The sequence below is a fragment of the Schistocerca americana genome, chromosome 2 (genome assembly GCF_021461395.2).
Source record: "Schistocerca americana isolate TAMUIC-IGC-003095 chromosome 2, iqSchAmer2.1, whole genome shotgun sequence".
Classification (NCBI taxonomy): domain Eukaryota; kingdom Metazoa; phylum Arthropoda; class Insecta; order Orthoptera; family Acrididae; genus Schistocerca; species Schistocerca americana.
The window spans coordinates 89,441,163-89,459,652 of NC_060120.1; the positions used below are offsets into that span (position 1 = coordinate 89,441,163).

At 40.2% G+C, this 18,490-nt stretch overlaps 1 protein-coding gene across 1 annotated transcript; it reads right to left on the minus strand.

Annotated features, from left to right (window-relative positions):
- Nucleotides 1-3,306: 3,306 nt before the first annotated feature.
- LOC124595533 lies at nucleotides 3,307-5,601 on the minus strand. The gene is made up of 2 exons (XM_047134301.1): nucleotides 3,602-5,601; nucleotides 3,307-3,369 (listed from the first exon to the last, which is right to left on the minus strand). Exon 1 carries the CDS (start codon nucleotides 5,368-5,370, stop codon nucleotides 3,616-3,618), a length of 1,755 nt encoding a protein of 584 aa, XP_046990257.1. The 5' UTR covers nucleotides 5,371-5,601; the 3' UTR covers nucleotides 3,307-3,369; nucleotides 3,602-3,615.
- Nucleotides 5,602-18,490: the final 12,889 nt, after the last annotated feature.

An 18,490-nucleotide genomic window follows, 5' to 3' on the forward strand; every position in this document is an offset into this window, starting at 1 on the left:
CAATATATTCGATACCTCATCCAGAAACGCACCCTCTCGAAACCTGGCGAGCAAGCTACACCGCGATGCAGAGCGCCTCTCTTGCAGAGTCTGCCACTTGAGTTTATTAAACATCTCCGTAACGCTATCACGGTTACCAAATAACCCAGTGACGAAACGCGCCGCTCTTCTTTGGATCTTCTCTATCTCCTCCGTCAACCCGACCTGGTACGGATCCCACACTGATGAGCAATACTCAAGTATAGGTCGAACGAGTGTCTTGTAAGCCACCTCCCTTGTTGATGGACTACACTTTCTAAGCACTCTCCCAATGAATCTCAACCTGGTACCCGCCTTACCAACAATTAGTTTTATATGATCATTCCACTTCAAATCGTTCCGTACGCATACTCCCAGATATTTTACAGAAGTAACTGCTACCAGTGTTTGTTCCGCTATCATATAATCATACAATAAAGGATCCTTCTTTCTATGTATTCGCAATACATTACATTTGTCTATGTTAAGGGTCAGTTGCCACTCCCTGCACCAAGTGCCTATCCGCTGCAGATCTTCCTGTATTTCGCTACAATTTTCTAATGCAGCAACTTCTCTGTATACTACAGCATCATCCGCGAAAAGCCGCATGGAACTTCCGACACTATCTACTAAGTCATTTATATATATTGTGAAAAGCAATGGTCCCATAACACTCCCCTGTGGGACGCCAGAGGTTACTTTAACGTCTGTAGACGTCTCTCCATTGATAACAACATGCTGTGTTCTGTTTGCTAAAAACTCTTCAATCCAGCCACACAGCTGGTCTGATATTCCGTAGGCTCTTACTTTGTTTATCAGGCGACAGTGCGGAACTGTATCGAACGCCTTCCGGAAGTCAAGAAAAATAGCATCTACCTGGGAGCCTGTATCTAATATTTTCTGGGTCTCATGAACAAATAAGGCGAGTTGGGTCTCACACGATCGCTGTTTCCGGAATCCATGTTGATTCCTACATAGTAGATTCTGGGTTTCCAGAAATGACATGATACGCGAGCAAAAAACATGTTCTAAAATTCTACAAGAGATTGACGTAAGAGATATAGGTCTATAGTTTTGCGCATCTGCTCGACGACCCTTCTTGAAGACTGGGACTATCTGTAACCTCTATACTCTCTTCTTCTGTCGAGTGTAGGAATGTAACTGCCGTTCATTTTATTGTTTTGAGTTACAGACGGCACTTACCTTTCTTCCGAGTTCGTATCGAATATAAAATACAACACTGCTTGCAGAAAACTCCTACAACATTACTATATTGCTTCACATACTCGTAATAACCCACTACAGTATTTCGCTCTATTACACAACACAGCAGTACACTACCTGACCGTTGAAGAGAGTTGCGAATTGTAACAATATATTTTCTACAGTGACAACAATGTATAGGTATACCAATAATGCATTCGCTGAATTCCGACAAAATATAATCGATTACAACCCAAACTAATTTGATGACACTACAAAATAAACTACAGGCTCCATCGGACCCAGGTTACGTAAAAGTGTGGTATAAAGACGAAAATGTAAGTGCCACTTAAAATTAATGACACAGATTTCTAATGGTACCTTTACTGTGTTAATATGGCAAGAGAGCGTATCTGATGAGTTGGGCTACAATTTTAAGTCTTTCATACAGGAATTAAAAGTACAAGCTCTCTGCGGATCGTTTGGACCCAGGGTATGCATACTAGAGTTCACATCAGTGAACATAAACCATGTTAACAATTATTATCTTTCTAGCATAATGTACACGTTGTTTGGTGTGTGACGGTCCACATCCCTTCGCATGCTCCACTCAGCAGCAATGTAGCGCTGCTGTTTCGTGGTGCATTGGGACAGTTGGGGAGAGGCGCACATCATGTACTATGTTACCGTAGGAGGCAGAGACATGCGGAATCTGACTTTATTACACGTACAGTAGCTTATTTACTCACCAGCACTCACCATTACAAAACTGGTGATATACGAGCACAGGTGCGGGTAACAGCTAGATTAACACATATTCTTCCTACCTTACTACGAGTATATACGCACAGTAACTGAAATTTCCTAACTTGCTGCCTTGTCTGGCGCTGTAAGTTAAATGGCTAGTAGTTTATGATGTAACGTGATGAATTCTTGGATAAATGCAAGTGTGTTACTGAATAGTAATACAAAGAGTTTTAGCATTGCTACAATAGTTATTCAGGATGCAGAGCAGAACGCTGCAACATGGTTCAGTCTCCTAATTTATTAGTTATGTCTGTACGGAAAGTAATCAACACTTCTAGTTTTTCCAATGGAAGATGCTGATGACCCCACAGGACATGAAACACAGCACGGTGCAACTAGGGAGCCAAGCTGCAAATACTGTTATTTACGGAAATGTTTCTAAAATAACGCTCAGTAAATCTAGGTGAATGTGGTTGCTTCCCTCAAAATTTTCCATCTCTCCTGGCATATTGAATGTGCTACAGTGAGGCTCATTATTAGAAACTATTTTGTGTGTGACCCTGAGCTTATTCCGAGCATTTAGGTGATTTACCAGTGCACATTTATTTTCTTGATATGCTTGTTCCCTAAAACAATTGTCGAAACTGTTCGCGCGCTGGCGTACATAAGTTTGTCACAGTTTTGGCATTCATTTCTCTACACATCTGATGCCATAAATCACCTTTTCTTTTCTGGAGTCTAGATTCCAAATTATCTTTGGTCTAGAGACTAATGATAACGGCTACTTCCTCAAAGCATTATGCTATATATCATATAATGGTCTCTAACGTGTTAATGATAATGGTTCTTATTACTATTTTGCATACATACTCTAGATTCAATGAGAACTGTGGTCTTTTATAACATTTCCCAACTTCACTTATCTTCTTTATTCTTTCTTCTTGCTAGCTGCGCGGAGTGGCCGTGCGGTTTGAGGTGCCATGCACGGATTGCGCGGTCTCTCCCGCCGCAGGTTCGAGTCCTCCCTCGGGCGTGGGTGTGTGTGTAGTTCTTAGCGTAAGTTAGCTTAAGGGGGGACGTACACGAAACTGCAGTAATTTTAAAAGTATTTTATAAAACTCTAATTTTTTAAGATAATCAATCCAAATTTGGTACAGTTATTAAGAAATGTTATGCGCATATGAACCTAAATTTTCATTTTTATTGACCTTTTACATCTTTAATTATTAACAATTAATTTTTTTTCAACAATGTAATTACAAATGTTCCTTTTTTGAGAAAACTGTGAGAGCAATGTTAATGAATTTTTGTACACACTTTCATACCAAATAATTACAAAACTCTGTGGAGCAGAATTTTTATATCTTCTTTTGTTCAGTTTTTACGGGTCTCCCAATTTCCCTGAAAAATAATATATCAAATTTAAGGAATATTTTCTACCATAAATACCTTACTATTTTATTAAATGAAAATTCCTTCCACAGAATTTTTCACTATAGTACTGACTAGTCATATACCAAATTTCACTTCTCTACCTTTTGTGGTTTTTGAGAAAAAGGTACATAAAGTTATAAAAATGTAAGTTACGGGAAAACTGAATCAATGATTTGATAGTGTTTGTATTAGGTCTTACCGTCTCTGTGTGAACTAGTGCAAGCCATATGCATACTCCTCTTCATCTGCAAGCAGTCTCTTCTTTGCTTGTCTTCTTTGGTTAACCTGCTGTTCAATTTTATTGGCTGTAATATCAGCCGCAGCAACTCTTTTGTCATCGATGTCCTTCAATATTGAATAGGTGAAAGCTCCTGGATGAAATCCTAGCCTCTGTAGAGTTTTTATTCTTCCAAGATTACCATTGTTAAAAACTAAACAAGCATCATATGCAGCAATTTCAACAATAATTGTTGAAACAAATGTTGTTTTTGGGCAACGTTTCCAAATCAGTGAGTTGTAACTTTCATTAGGGTTTTGTGTCTTTCCATGCACACACTTTCGTAGGAGGTCTGGCTCTGCTAAACACCTAAATGTTGGTTTTATAGCACTTAAAACAGCCACAGGTAAACTGTGCTTGTGTGAATAGTTCATGCCATCACGCTCAGCCTGCTTGAATTTGCACCACGATATGTCACACAAATTATGTACAGGTTTGTCATCTGTGGATAGTTTATGAAAATAAATAGACCACACAGCCTTCTGCATGTTATTCAAATTTCCACTGTTGTCCCTTATTGCCTTGCCATAGTACACTTGTAAAGAATGAATTTCTTTGTCTGTGAGTCTGTTGGGACCACCTAAAAGTTTTCCATCCTCAAGTTTCCTGCCCTTCAATTCACGTTTCAATTTTAAAAGTCTGCCTCCCATTCGTTTTTGCACATGTCCAACACATTCCAACTTTTCTATAGCACAATGGGGACCATAAGGTTCACTTTCCAAAACAGTTTTGAAGGAGCTGGAGTCACCATCACCAAGGTATTTTGTGTATCTAACACCGTACTTTTCCACACTTCGATGGAACATAAGTTTCATAGCTGCAGGTTCCATTCCACCACTAGAACCAGAATAATTTCTACAGCACACTTTCTTGTGTTCAACCTGCCACTTATTTTCTTCCACTTCACCAGCTCTCTTTCCGAGTACACAGCTATAGCAATATTTGCTCATTACCTGAACGTCAAGAATTTTTCCAGTATCAACACTAATGACAGATGATACTCCATACAGTGATGTATGTCCACGCTTCATCCACGTTCCATCACATGACACACACAAATCGGTGTCTGGCGTGTTATCTGCTTCTGTCTTTAGTTCACTATTCATCTTCACAGCTTCCTTTGCAGAGGACTTCAAGTTTTCTTCCACTTCCTCTTGAAGAGCACTTAGCAGTGTTTTATTTCCAGTGGTGTACCTAGCACTTGGTTGTGGCATGTTCATGATCCCACAAAACAGTCTGGTACCTTCCCTGCCTATGCCCAAACATCTCATGCCATATATTAAACGCATATTTGCTTCATATATCCGGTTACTTGATGCCGAAGTTCTAAAAGCAGTGTCTGAATGACAGCTTTCACAAGTAAGATGCAACATACACACTATTCCAATTCTGTTTTCTTCGTCATATAATCTCAAACTTTTTGCACCACAGTCAGCACATACACAAGCAGATGATATAATATCAGATAGTATTTTCAAATCAATAAGCCTAAAACCACTAGTAGCTTGAGTGTCTGAGCCACAATCATCAAGTGATTGACAGCTGTCAATTTTCCTTCTCGAAGCACTCGCTTTCTTGGTTGAAGTATCGTTTCCATTTGTTATTATGGGGCTGGTTTTCAAGTTGTCTTTACTACATCGAGAAGCTTGACACTTTCTAACCTTTTTAAACACCTTACTAGAACGCGGCATGCTGCAAAATATAATAACAAGTCTACTTACAACTTTCGTAAAAATGTATTCCAAACAAACACTCGTAAACAAACGCTATAAATCAAAGAATATAAAACCAGCGGCAGAGATATTATTCCACAGCCTTCTTGATGTAGTACACAAACGTTCCCTGCATTGTGACTGCACAAAACTGGAAAAAAACGCAGTATAAATAGATATACGAGAGGATGAAGACCAAGATGGGGGGGCGTCGCCCTGTGCAAGCTATTACAAATTATTATTTTTTTCCCCCTTAGAAGCGGAATTGGAACGTAATATTTGGTAATTGAAATTTCAATACCATGTAGTAAATGAAGAGCCAATAAAATTTTTTTCACAAATTTGGTCATTTTCATGTACGTCCCCCCTTAAGTAATGTGTAAGTCTAGGGAACGATGACCTCAGCAGTTTGGTCCCTTAGGAATTCACACACATTTGAACATCTTCTTGCTGTGAAAACTTGCGTAAGTTTGTCCAAGTCTCTGTCTCATCGACTTCAAAAGGAGACACAACATACAGACTAAAAATGTAAGAGATGATGTTTATATAATTTGGCTTCATTAATTACACCATAATCGTTCATTAATTAATTAATTAAAATTATTTAAATTATTTTAAAATTGCTTTAAATAACCAGATATCTATGTAGTTTGTGCATATATCTAGTATTGTTTTAATCAAACTGTTACTCATCGTAAATCCACCATACTAAGGAGCACATCTAGGAAATAAATTTAAAACGTATGAAAGAAGCTGCCAATTCAAATTGTAACGTTTCTCTGACTGGTATGATCGGTTAAATTTTGACCATACGAAAGGGTAGAAGTGTAGCGCCCCTCGGAACTGTGATTTCTTATTAAAGAAAGAAGTGAATAAATAATCGCTGAAATATGTTTTGAAGATGAGTGTATCAAAAATTAATTTTATTTATTTATCTCTTATCAGTAAACATAAAAGTAATTTACAAAACTCTCTTCTTCAGTCTAGTTCGGTATTACTAACTGAATTTCCTTTAGTTTCATTTATTTCAAAACCAGTTTCAATATTTGAGATTTAATGACCATGAATAACAATTAACCTCTCCTTTACAGATTTATTGGCAATAGCTTTCATCTGTGAGGGTTTTCGGTTATGGTTATTAATAATATCTGCGTTCCTTGCCTTCGCCTTTGCAAGTTTACTTCTTAGTTGACTAATAATATTCAGCCGGCCGAAGTGGCCGTGCGGTTAAAGGCGCTGCAGTCTGGAACCGCAAGACCGCTACGGTCGCAGGTTCGAATCCTGCCTCGGGCATGGATGTTTGTGATGTCCTTAGGTTAGTTAGGTTTAACTAGTTCTAAGTTCTAGGGGACTAATGACCTCAGCAGTTGAGTCCCATAGTGCTCAGAGCCATTTAATAATATTCATGTTCGTCATATTGCCTTGGGCTTTAAACTTACATTTTTGTGCTGTTTTATTGCCTTCAACAGCAGAATCTCCATTTTTACACTTGATGAGATTGACATGAAGCGCATGCACATATTACGTACGTAATAGGGATTTAAGCAAGTACGAATCCATTCTGGGAGCAACATTAAATTGCCTTATTGAACAACGAAGTTACATTATCTGCGTAGCTTACGTTGCTGAGGCTGTCTTTACCTGAGTAGCGGTGCACACTATTGTCTAATGATTTCCGAACAAGTTTGAATAAGTCTGAAAGTGCCTTTTTATGGTGCCCTCTAACTTCTTACTGAGCAATATCCAGCAGCTTTTCCATTTTTATAAAAAAAACAGAAGCTGCAAAGGAGCCTTTAGCATACTTAATTGCAAATTAAGCCTAAACACTTTGCAATTACTTTCACTCTTGAGTTAATGTGCCCCGCTAACTTCGCGTTTAAAACTCATTATCTCTCTTTCTCTCTTGTCAATGTTCAAGTTTCAAATGTGTTTTTCATTTTGATTGTACTACTACACTGATCCGCAAAACGTAAGGACGACTCAGATAAAGTGACATAACACCATTTCTACTCAATGGAAATGAACAGAAGGGTCGGAGCATGCTGCCAGAGATCTCCCAGACGTTCGCAGAAAATCAGACGTCACATGGTGTGAGGTCAAATGGAGATGGCCGGGAAACACTAGTTAGTTAAAGTAACGGGAAAAGACACCGTTTGTCAATCTGCACTGTGCTGCACTGTGGTGGTGCACTTTATTACAATATGACCCGGAAATAACATCTGGATGTTTCCAGAATGAGATTTTCACTCTGCAACTGAGTGTGTGCTGCTATGAAACTTCCTGGCAGATTAAAACTGTGTGACGGACCACGACTCGAACTCGGGTCCTTTACCTTTCGCGGGCAAGTGCTCTACCAACTGAGCTACCGAAACACGACTCACGCCCCGTCCTCACAGCTTTACTTCTGCCAGTACTTCGTCTCCTACCTTCCAAACTTTACAGAAGCTCTCCTGCGACCCTTGCTGAACTAGCACTCCTGAAAGAAAGGATATTGCGGAGACATGGCTTAGCCGTAGCGTGGGGCATGTTTCCAGAATGAGATTTTCACTCTGCAGAGGAGTGTGCGCTGATATGAAGCACTTGCCCGCGAAAGGCGAAGGTCCCGAGCTCGAGTCACGGTCCGTCACACAGTTTTAATCTGCCAGGAAGTTTCAACATCTGGATGCCTTCACACAGAGAAGAATAATCGAGAAACTGGAAGAATGATAAGATGTGACTAGTGCAGCCCAGGTGTTTGGTATTTCTCACAACATAGCTTCACATGGATGGAGAACGTTGTAAAGCATAATCACTGCTGCCCAAAAGAGAGGGAGTATTTGACCACGGCCAGCTATAGCAGCAGGCAAAGGAGGGCCTGCGTCAGACAGCGGGTGCAATTGCAACTACTTTAAACTGGACTGCAGCGCAAGCAGTCAACCACTCCACAGTGGAGCGGCGACTTCATCGGGTAGTCTCTATGACAGACAACCAGTAAGTTGTGCTCCGGTGACCGTCATATACAGGTGGTACTGCTTGGGATTATCCAACACTCGTAGGTTCAGTCCCTATTTTCGGTGAGCTATTTTCGAATGAGAGCAGATTCAGTTTGAGCAGTGATTCCGGACGTAGTCTCGTATGGCAAGAGATGGGAACACTTAATGCACCCAGGAACATTGTCGAAAATGATCGTTTTGGTGGACAAGGAGCTATGTTGTAGGAAGGTGCAATGTTGCATACGCGTACTGACCTCCAAACCTTTGCACACAGTACGCTCACTGACCAACGTTACTGTGACACAGTGATAGTATTGCCCGTATATACTTTCGCCCTTATTTTGTTCACAAGCATTGTGTCTTTGGTATTCCACGAAATGCAGATAATTTCTCGCGGCACAAAGATGGAATACAATTAAAGTAAAATGTTGTAAATTATGTGGGTAAAGAGGAAGTAGTGGTTAAAATTGGCTTTGTTTCGTTTTTAATGCTTTAAAATACGGAGCGAGTGAGAGAGATGATTAGTGACGGACGACAGTATTGCCAACTGTTGGGATAAAGGAAGACTTGGTGGAGAGAACATACGTTGTCGACCAGGATGACATCTGTGCATGAGTGAGAAAACCTAAACAGCGTTAGCGAGTTTCTTAAAAGTCGCAGGGTAGAGGTAACTGTAAAAACAAGTGTCTTTATATGACGATGCATTATTCACTTATTCCTAAGAATTTTCTCGTGTTTATTGGATGGAAAAATGAAATGTGATGTCTCCTGTGGGATTATTGACATGAGAAAGGGTTTTGTTGTTAAACTTTTAGGAGAAAACACCAATGAGCTATGAAAATATTGCGAAAGGGTGTAAATAACGAATGTATGACTATTAATTGGAATACTAAAATGTAATGTAAGTAAAAATCTCTTTAGTTTCATTAATCAGATTGAAGAGAGTACCTCTTCTTGTAGCTCTTGAATGGTAGCCTTTTAGTTTTGAACAGAAATCGGTGTAAGAGAGTTTTGCTGGTGGAACACCATTACAGTCGCGCAGGATTGATCATATATTTATTTTCAGAGGGGAGCAAAGCACAGTGTCTATTCACCGAGTATGTGAACTGAAAAGACGCTGCAGAAGAGTAATTCATATTCTAGAAGTTGGGCGTAATAATTTCCGGTGTGAATACAGCAGCAAGAGAGTATAGTCGCTGGATGATTTGGATCAAACATATTCGCTCATTCTGTCGTATATAGTTACTAACAGTAGTCTTCCAGGAAGTGCACCTGCTGTCTACTAATTGCAACCGTCACATTACTAAGCTGCGTCTGCACTTGGGAAAACTAAATACCATATATCTAGTCCTAACTTCCTCTGAATTAATGCTACAAAAAGAAACCCACATTAATTTCCTTGGGTCAGCTTTTGGTTGATAAGGGACCCCTTGAGTGCGATGTCGCAAGTTCTGTCTTTAGTGAGGGTCTTTTGAAAGTGTTGTCTTAATAATCATGACAGAAAGAATATTACCTGCTAATGAGTCACCATGTGCATCAGGAGGACGGCAGAAAATGAGTTTCTGGGAAATACAGACATCAACCTTCTATGGGATGTAAGTACTACACTTCAAAAATGGACATCGTCGACGTACAAGAAATGTTCAAAAGAAACCATTAACTTGCACCATGAACACTGAATGAAAAATGTCGCTCCTTAGTGGTCACAAAGGTTCGCACCATCCAGATCGAATGTGAACACCTTGGGAGTCACAAATGGCTCTAAGCACTTTGGGACTGAGGTTATCAGTCCCCTAGACACAGAACTACTTAAACGTAACTAACCTAAGGACATCAAACACATCCACGCCCAAGGCAGGATTCGAACTTGCGACCGTAGCAGCAGCGTGGTTCCAGACTGAAACGCCTGGAACCGCTCGGCCACAGTTACCGGCGCTCTTGCTACCTTTGCTAGATCACGCACGGTAGAAAGAATCATAGGGGGCAGGGCACCTCCAACTTCTCGCAGCACTATAAATAACTGTCTAACTACTGGTAGTTGATCTTGATACAGTTCTCTTTATACCTATAATCTCCATGGTTTCTTTCTTATGCATTTTCTCTTGCAATCCGATTGGTCGTAGTTGAAAACAACTTCCTTACTGATTGAGGAGATATTTTTGTTTATTTCCATCTACAAATTTTCGGGCCGATTTCGCAGTTTGCTGTGCATCGTTAAGTTGCAGCTTTGTCTGAAATTTCATTATCTTACGTCTTCCAATCCCGTAGCTCTGTTTGAAGCTATGCCAACATCACGCGCCTTCCTTGGAATCACTGTAATCTTTGTCGCACGCAGACTGATGAGCAGAACGTAGTAAGTAATTATCAAGCACATCCTGTAAATTGTATCAAACTTACTTGAAACTCTAAAAAACTAGTTCTATCAAGTGCGCTTTGTCCTCCCTTGGATATCCGTAGTTTTCTTATGCAGTACGTGCTCATAATGCTGCGGACTTATTAAAAATTTGTACACAATTGTTTTTACTACGCTGCTGATGATCTTCCGTGTATCCAATTACGGTTAATACCCGCCCATTGGTCAACGATTTAGCTTTACTACGTTTCACTGGAGACGGGATTTGTGGCTGCCTGTTGACAACGTATCCTCATTATTGTATTCCTCATGTACGCTGTCGCACAGTCGACCGTATACGACACCACACATTCCACTGATTCATTTTGCACAAACGCTATTATTTCATCTGCCACTTCCTTCGCACTCTGCGCAATTCCTTTGGTTCCTTTCTGCCGAAATGTTACTTCGGCAACTGCTGTCGTAGATATAATGCTAAGTGTGCTTTGTTTATTGTTGCCTTTGCTCTGCATTGTATCAACACCCCTACCACTATACTACTGTTATTCGGCGATTAAGCTTCAACTGCGCTCCGTAGCGTCATGCTGTCATCGCCATTGGATACCTCCAGTCCAGGCAGGAAATTCGTGGGACGTCGAATGCCTTAAAAATCATTGACCGTTTGCGACCTCGTACTTAATGGGTTTCTTGTCAGCATTCTTGTAATCGAATTTAAATTTATGGTACTTTAAATACTATGTTCCGTCACAGATGCACGCGTACATTTTGTGCTTTACAAGTCTGTTCATGTGCGTCTTTTCAGGGGTGGGCTCGGTCCTGACTTCACTTTTATGGAGGAGAATGTGTGCCCGCTTTGAACAACGCTGCTGAAGGAGCTCATCGAACGAGAGAATATTCAGCGAACTGAGTGGCCCACCCATTTCCGAGACGTAAATGACGCCGAGCACTGGAGGGGTGCGGGGGTGGGAGGGGGGAGGGGAGAATGTATTGCAGCAAGCCCACATGCAGCAACGACCACCCACAGTTGGCAGCCACGCTAATAGAAAAACGTTCAGTACTCCTTACCCACTTTGTGCATAGAGTAAGAGCTTGCACAGCTGTCAGTGGTGATCACACATCTTATTAAGAACTGTGTCACCCCTTTTATGATGTACAGGAAAACGTCGTAAGCCATGGTGACTGCGGTGTTATTATTGCCTTTCAGTATAATAACAGATTTATTTACATATCCCTGCTATCCTGCCTATGAACAGAAATGTGTCACCTATTCAACGAAAAACTGAGCCCATATAATCCCCACAAATTGTGACACCCAGATATTTGTATGAATGGGCTGGCTTCAGTTCTATATTATTGGTATTGCACTGAGACAATACTTTTGTTTACATTATGCGTTTTGTAAAGCATTTTTCATTGAAATTACGTAACAAGCATTACCATGATTCTGAAATCTTATCAACATCTGACCAAATATTTTTGCAGGTTTTCATATCCAGTGGAGCATTATACGAGTAGATAACTGCATCTACTGCAACGAGTTTTCGTTTGTTATTAATATTATCTGCAATGTTACTAATACACACTTTGAACAGCAAGTACTCCACAAACTTTCTCAAGTTATTTTAGCGTCTACGGCTGGTTCTCCACCCAAGGATAATATGCTGCGATCTACCCACCTAGAATTTTGCATGTTTAGAAATTAGTTCATTATAAGTTTGATGATACATTTCATAACGCCAAATTTCGTTTCAAGAAATACTTTTAACTCGTGTATCGCTTAACTCCTTGAAGGGCAGGTGTCATCGTAACTAATCACATACAGGGTGACTATAAATAAAGTTAAACTTTCAAAACGCTGTAGGAAAAATATCACTGGTCGCAATGACGTCAAATTGCAAATGAATATTGTCCGAGAAGGGGTAAAACGTATGGCAGAAGAAAAAAAATAGTGTTAAAATTGCTCAATAGATGGCGCTGTGTGTGTCAGAATACGTAAATGAAAACACCTGTCATGCGGACGACCCATTGAAGTTGGTATAAACACGCGGGGTACACGGCTTTTCCTCCCTTTGCATCTGCGACGTTCGCTATTACTGTCTCAATGCAGGATCGCGCTTTGCTTGTAAAACTGTATTACAAGAATGATGACTGTGCACACGTCGCTCTGCAAACGTTCCGGACACTGAAGGGTTTGAAACAAGGCGTTGGTCTGATGACTGCCATGGGTCTGGAGAAAATGAATCCGAAATTCGAAAAGACGGGTTCTTTTGGTGTACATCCTGGTAGAGTGAGGAAACGAAATGATTCGACGCCAGTGGAAGCAGTGGCCATAGCAATGCGGGAGGAGGCGAGCCGTGGAGTACAAAAGTGTGGTGCACCGAAAGTTGCTCGAATATTAGACATACCTGTGAGCACGGCGCCTAAAATCCTACTAAATATCATACTTCGCTATCCATTCAAAGCTACCACTGTGCACGAGCTGCTTCCTGCTGACCTTCCAGCAGGAGAGACCTTTGCTTTACAATATTTTGCTTCCATGGAAGTGGACAATGATTAGCCATCGAAGATTTTGTGGACAGATGAAGCCCGCTTCCATCTGACATGATAAGTCAATACACAGAATTGTCGAATATGGACAACGGAAAATCCGCACACAAATCGATCACTACCACTTCATTCTCAGAAGGTCACTGTGTGTCGCGGGTTTAAGCCACAATTTTTCATAAGCCCAGATTTTTTCTAAGAGACAGGTGCTTATGGTCTTGTTACCTGTACCGTCACTGGTAAGCGCTATGAGTCTCTTTTGCGCAACCACGTCATTCCAGCTCTCCAATGGTGTAGCTGTGTAGATGGGATCATTTTTGTGCAAGATGGCGCATCTCTGCACATTGTAAGTCCTGTTAAGCAAATGCTGAAGCGCAGTTCCGAAAATTCTAGAATTATCAGCGGTCAATTCCCCACAGTCTGGCCGTCATGAACACCTGACATTAATTCGTGTGACTTCTGGCTGTGGGCCTATCTGAAAGATGTTGTGTTCAGTGTTCTGACTGAAAATTTAGCTGCATTGAAGGCACACGTTTCTAAACACATTCTGATCGTGACCCTGGAAACACTTCGATCGGTTGTGGAAAATGCGTTTTCTCGATTTCAAGTTGTTGCAGAAAACGGTGGACAGCATATTGAACATGTTTTGTGCCAGTCACACGGAAATTAATAATCCAATTTGACTTTGATTGATGCTTTTTATGCGGTTTTTGGCCTCAGGACAATTAAAAACCGATTTTCCCCATCCGATGTGATATGACCTAGTCGTGGTGGATGGGCTTACGTAACTAAGAGTATCACGCCTGTACACCAATGCACACTGAGTAGTACAGTTTGTTCAACGTCAAACGTACACCTTAGGCATTGTTGTATGATTCATTTTGTGGTGTCACCGCCAGACACCACACTTGCTAGGTGGTAGCCTAAAAAAAATCGGCCGCGGTCCATTAGTATACGCCGGACCCGCGTGTCGCCACTGTCAGTGATAGCAGACCGACCGCCACCACACGGCAGGTCTAGAGAGACTTACTAGCACTCGCCCCAGTTGTACAGCCGACGTTCATAGCAGTGGTTCACTGACAAATACGCTCTCATTTGCCGAGACGATAGTTAGCATAGCCTTCAGCTACATTTGCTACGACCTAGCAAGGCGCCGTATTCAATTGATATTTATTATGTGAAGCATATATCATCTAGAGAGATGTTCTACATTTGTGGATTAAAGTTAAGTATTATATCAACTACTTACTTTATTTGCTACTATTAATTCCTTTAACTGTTCCAGACCTCACGCCAGTCAGCGTGTAATTAAACGCGTGCATTTCGGCCTCCTCTAGAAACACTGTGTTGGCTCTTCTGCCAACACTACACATTTGTCATTTGTAGTCGACCACTGTTAAATTATGATGCTTACAGTGCCATCTATTGCTACATTTGGTAACTATTTATTTTTCTTCTGCCATACATTTTCCCTCTTCTCCGATAGTATTCCGATGCAGATTGACGTCATTCTGACCAGCGGTGTTATTTCTACAGTGGTTTGAAAGTTTAACTTTAATTATAATCACCCTGTACATAGACTCCCTGAAAGGGCAGTTGTCACTGTCGCTAACCACACGTTTTTCGCAGTTTACCACTCACGGGTCATTGTTGTCTAAACTACCATCACATCATTTTTGAATGCAGTTCAACTGCAGTACAGGGAATCATCATGCAACATTCTGTTGAAAATTTAAGCAGACACTGTTCTTGAAAGTATCATTCAGTTTCTATAGTTCTTCGATATAAAATTATTTTTGGTAAATAACTGTTTAATTTCGTATGTTGACCTTCCATAAATTTAGTTTTAATATTATTGTTATTTCTATTGGCTAAAAATGGAAAGTGACGCGGACCTTCATCAAGCGTGACTTCCTTTTAACTGTACGGTATATGTTACAGTGTATTTAGGAGCTTTCGGGTTGTTGAACACGTATCAATAATTGCGGATTTCTGTAGTTGTATATATACGTTTGGATGTAGCTATACTGCGTTGATCTACTGGTGGATATTGTGTGGTATGACTCCTGTAGTTGATAGTATAATCGGTATAATGTCAACTTTATCCTGATGCCACATGTCCTTGACTTCCTCAGCCAGTTGGATGTATTTTTCAATTTTTTCTCCTGTTTTTTTCTGTACATTTCTTGTATTGGGTACGGATATTTCGATTAGTTGTGTTAACTTCTTCTTTTTATTGGTGAGTATGATGTCAGGTTTGTTATGTGGTGTTGTTTTATCTGTTATAATGGTTCTGTTCCAGTATAATTAATATTCATCATTCTCCAGTACATTTTGTGGTGCATACTTGTATGTGGGAACGTGTTGTTTTATTAGTTTATGTTTTATGGCAAGTTGTTGATGTATCATTTTTGCTACATTGTCATGTCTTCTGGGGTATTTCGTATTTGCTAGTATTGTACATCCACTTGTGATGTGATCTACTGTTTCTATTTTTTGTTTGCAAAGTCTGCATTTATCTGTTGTGGTATTGGCATCTTTAATAATATGCTTGCTGTAATATCTGGTGTTTATTGTTTGATCCTGTATTGCAATCATGAATCCTTCCGTCTCACTGTATATATTGCCTTCTTTTAGCCATGTGCTGGATGCGTCTTGATCGATGTGTGGCTGTGTTAGATGACACGGGTGCTTGCCATGTAGTGCCCTCCCCCTCCAATTCACTTTCTTCGTATCTGTTGATGTTATGTGATCTAACGGGTTGTAGAAGTGGTTATGAAATTGCAGTGGTGTAGCGGATGTATTTATATGAGTGATTGCTTTGTGTATTTTGCCAGTTTCTGCTCGTTCTATAAAGAATTTTCTTAAATTGTCTACCTGTCCATAGTGTAGGTTTTTTATGTCGATAAATCCCCTTCCTCCTTCCTTTCTGCTTAATGTGAATCTTTCTGTTGCTGAATGTATGTGATGTACTCTATATTTGTGGCATTGTGATCGTGTAAGTGTATTGAGTGCTTCTAAGTCTGTGTTACTCCATTTCACTACTCCAAATGAGTAGTTCAATATTGGTATAGCATAAGTATTTATAGTTTTTGTCTTGTTTCTTGCTGTCAATTCTGTTTTCAGTATTTTTGTTAGTCTTTGTCTATATTTTTCTTTTAGTTCTTCTTTAATATTTGTATTATCTATTCCTATTTTTTGTCTGTATCCTAGATATTTATAGGCATCTGTTTTTTCCATCGCTTCTATGCAGTCGCTGTCATCGCGTCTATGCAGCCGCTATTTATTACTATTATTATTAATATTATTATTATTGTTATTTATATTATTATTATTATTATTTTGGTCTCAAGTGATCTTTCTCCACTTCGCGTTATTATTATTATTGCTATTATTATTATTATTTTGGTCTGAAGTGATCTTTCTCCACTTCGCAGACGACTGGCTGTGTCGGTAGTGCCGCTAATCATCTCCCTCCTTTTGCATGCGGTATATCTAGCCAAAAAAGGAGTGAAATGGTTCAAATGGCTCTGAGCACTATGGGACTTAACTACTGAGGTCATCAGTCCCCCATAACTTAGAACTACTTGAACCTAACTATCATAAGCACATCACACACATCCATGCCCAAGGCAGGATTCGAACCTGCGACCTTAACGGTCGCGCCGTTCCAGACTGTAGCGCCTAGAACCGCGCTGCCACTTCGGCCGGCGAAAAAGGAATAACAGAAGAAGGATGTTACCGAATAATATTTCATGAAATTCCTCCTGGTAAGAGTAGTGTTGACTTTGATAAAAGTAGTGACAAAGCTTGACGATCACTACTAATTGTGAAAAATTCTAGCCTTGTTTACAGTTGTAATGAGGTACCACTAGCTGTTAACATGTACAGTCATGATAAACTGGATCAAAGGTACTCGTTTTCACCAAATGTCATTATTTACTGCGGAAAGTGGTATGGTTGTGTACATTACGGAAAACTAAACCTGAAACTATTAAACAATTTTTTGGAGGATTTTGATGAAATTCTTAGAAAGTATATAATGATTTGGGCCAGAACCTGGAGAGAAAATTCTGCCTTATGCGAGGCAACGTTTTATTGTTTTGTTATCACTTTAACGTGTTTCAGTACATTGTCACTACCTTCGTTTTTTTTTATGTTTCTTCCTCAACACGTACTATACGTTTGTATCCTACGGAATTAAATTACATTTTGTCTAGCAGATACGTTTGTTTACATACCGTATACAAATAAAATATATATCATTAGGCTACGTTTTGGTCCTCCTTCTCTTGTATATGGCGTCATGCGGACCTTTTTCGTGCCAATGTCCTCATCTCTCAGAAGCACATAAAATCAATGTCCTCAATTATTTGCTGAAATTGTCTCAGTGTTTGTTTCCTCCTACTTGGTTTACTCCTACAGCTCACTCTGTACAGTGGAAGTTGTTCCTTCATGTCTTTACACTCGTCGTATGATACTGTTCTTCCGTCTAGTTAATGATTCATAAATATAGGTTGGTGCACCATAAGTCACCCGATTGAAGTTTGATCCTTCAAGTATAATATTGGGCCTATAGCATTCAAATTGTGCGCTCAACTTCGTGCAGCTCGTGGATATATTTCGCCAGATGTCGTTGCAAGTTCATCGCTTCCGTTGTGAGTCCATCATTTCAGTTTGGCGTTGGCGGACAAAGGGCGGTTGACCGTCGCTGGAAAGACGAATATTGTGTTACTGTTGGCGGCGAAGAACAGCGTTACATTGACAGAAAGTTTTGTGCTCATTTTGACACACGGTGGGCTCCCAGCTCACAGACAATAGGCAGATTACATAAAAAATTTGAAGGTACTGGATCTGTCTTGGAGTGTCAGCAGCTTCATGCACGTACCGTACGTTCGCCGCAAAATATTGAAGCAGTTCGAGTGGCTTTGACTCTTAGTCCAAGTAATTGAACAGGATGATCCAGTGACGAGTTGGAAATTTCACGCCGATCTGTATAAAGAATTATTCAATCCGACCTTCGCTTGTATCCATACAAGATGACTGTGGCGCATGAGCTTACTGCGAGAGCTAAGGAGCGAGAACGGCAGTTTGCAAGGTGGGCAATCTAGCAAGACCAAGAGGCAGTGGTGCACAACACATGGTTTTCTGAAAAAGCTTATTTTTTACGTGAACAGTGTTAAGAACAAACAGAGGGTTCGATTCTATGCGTGTGACCCTCCGCGAGTAA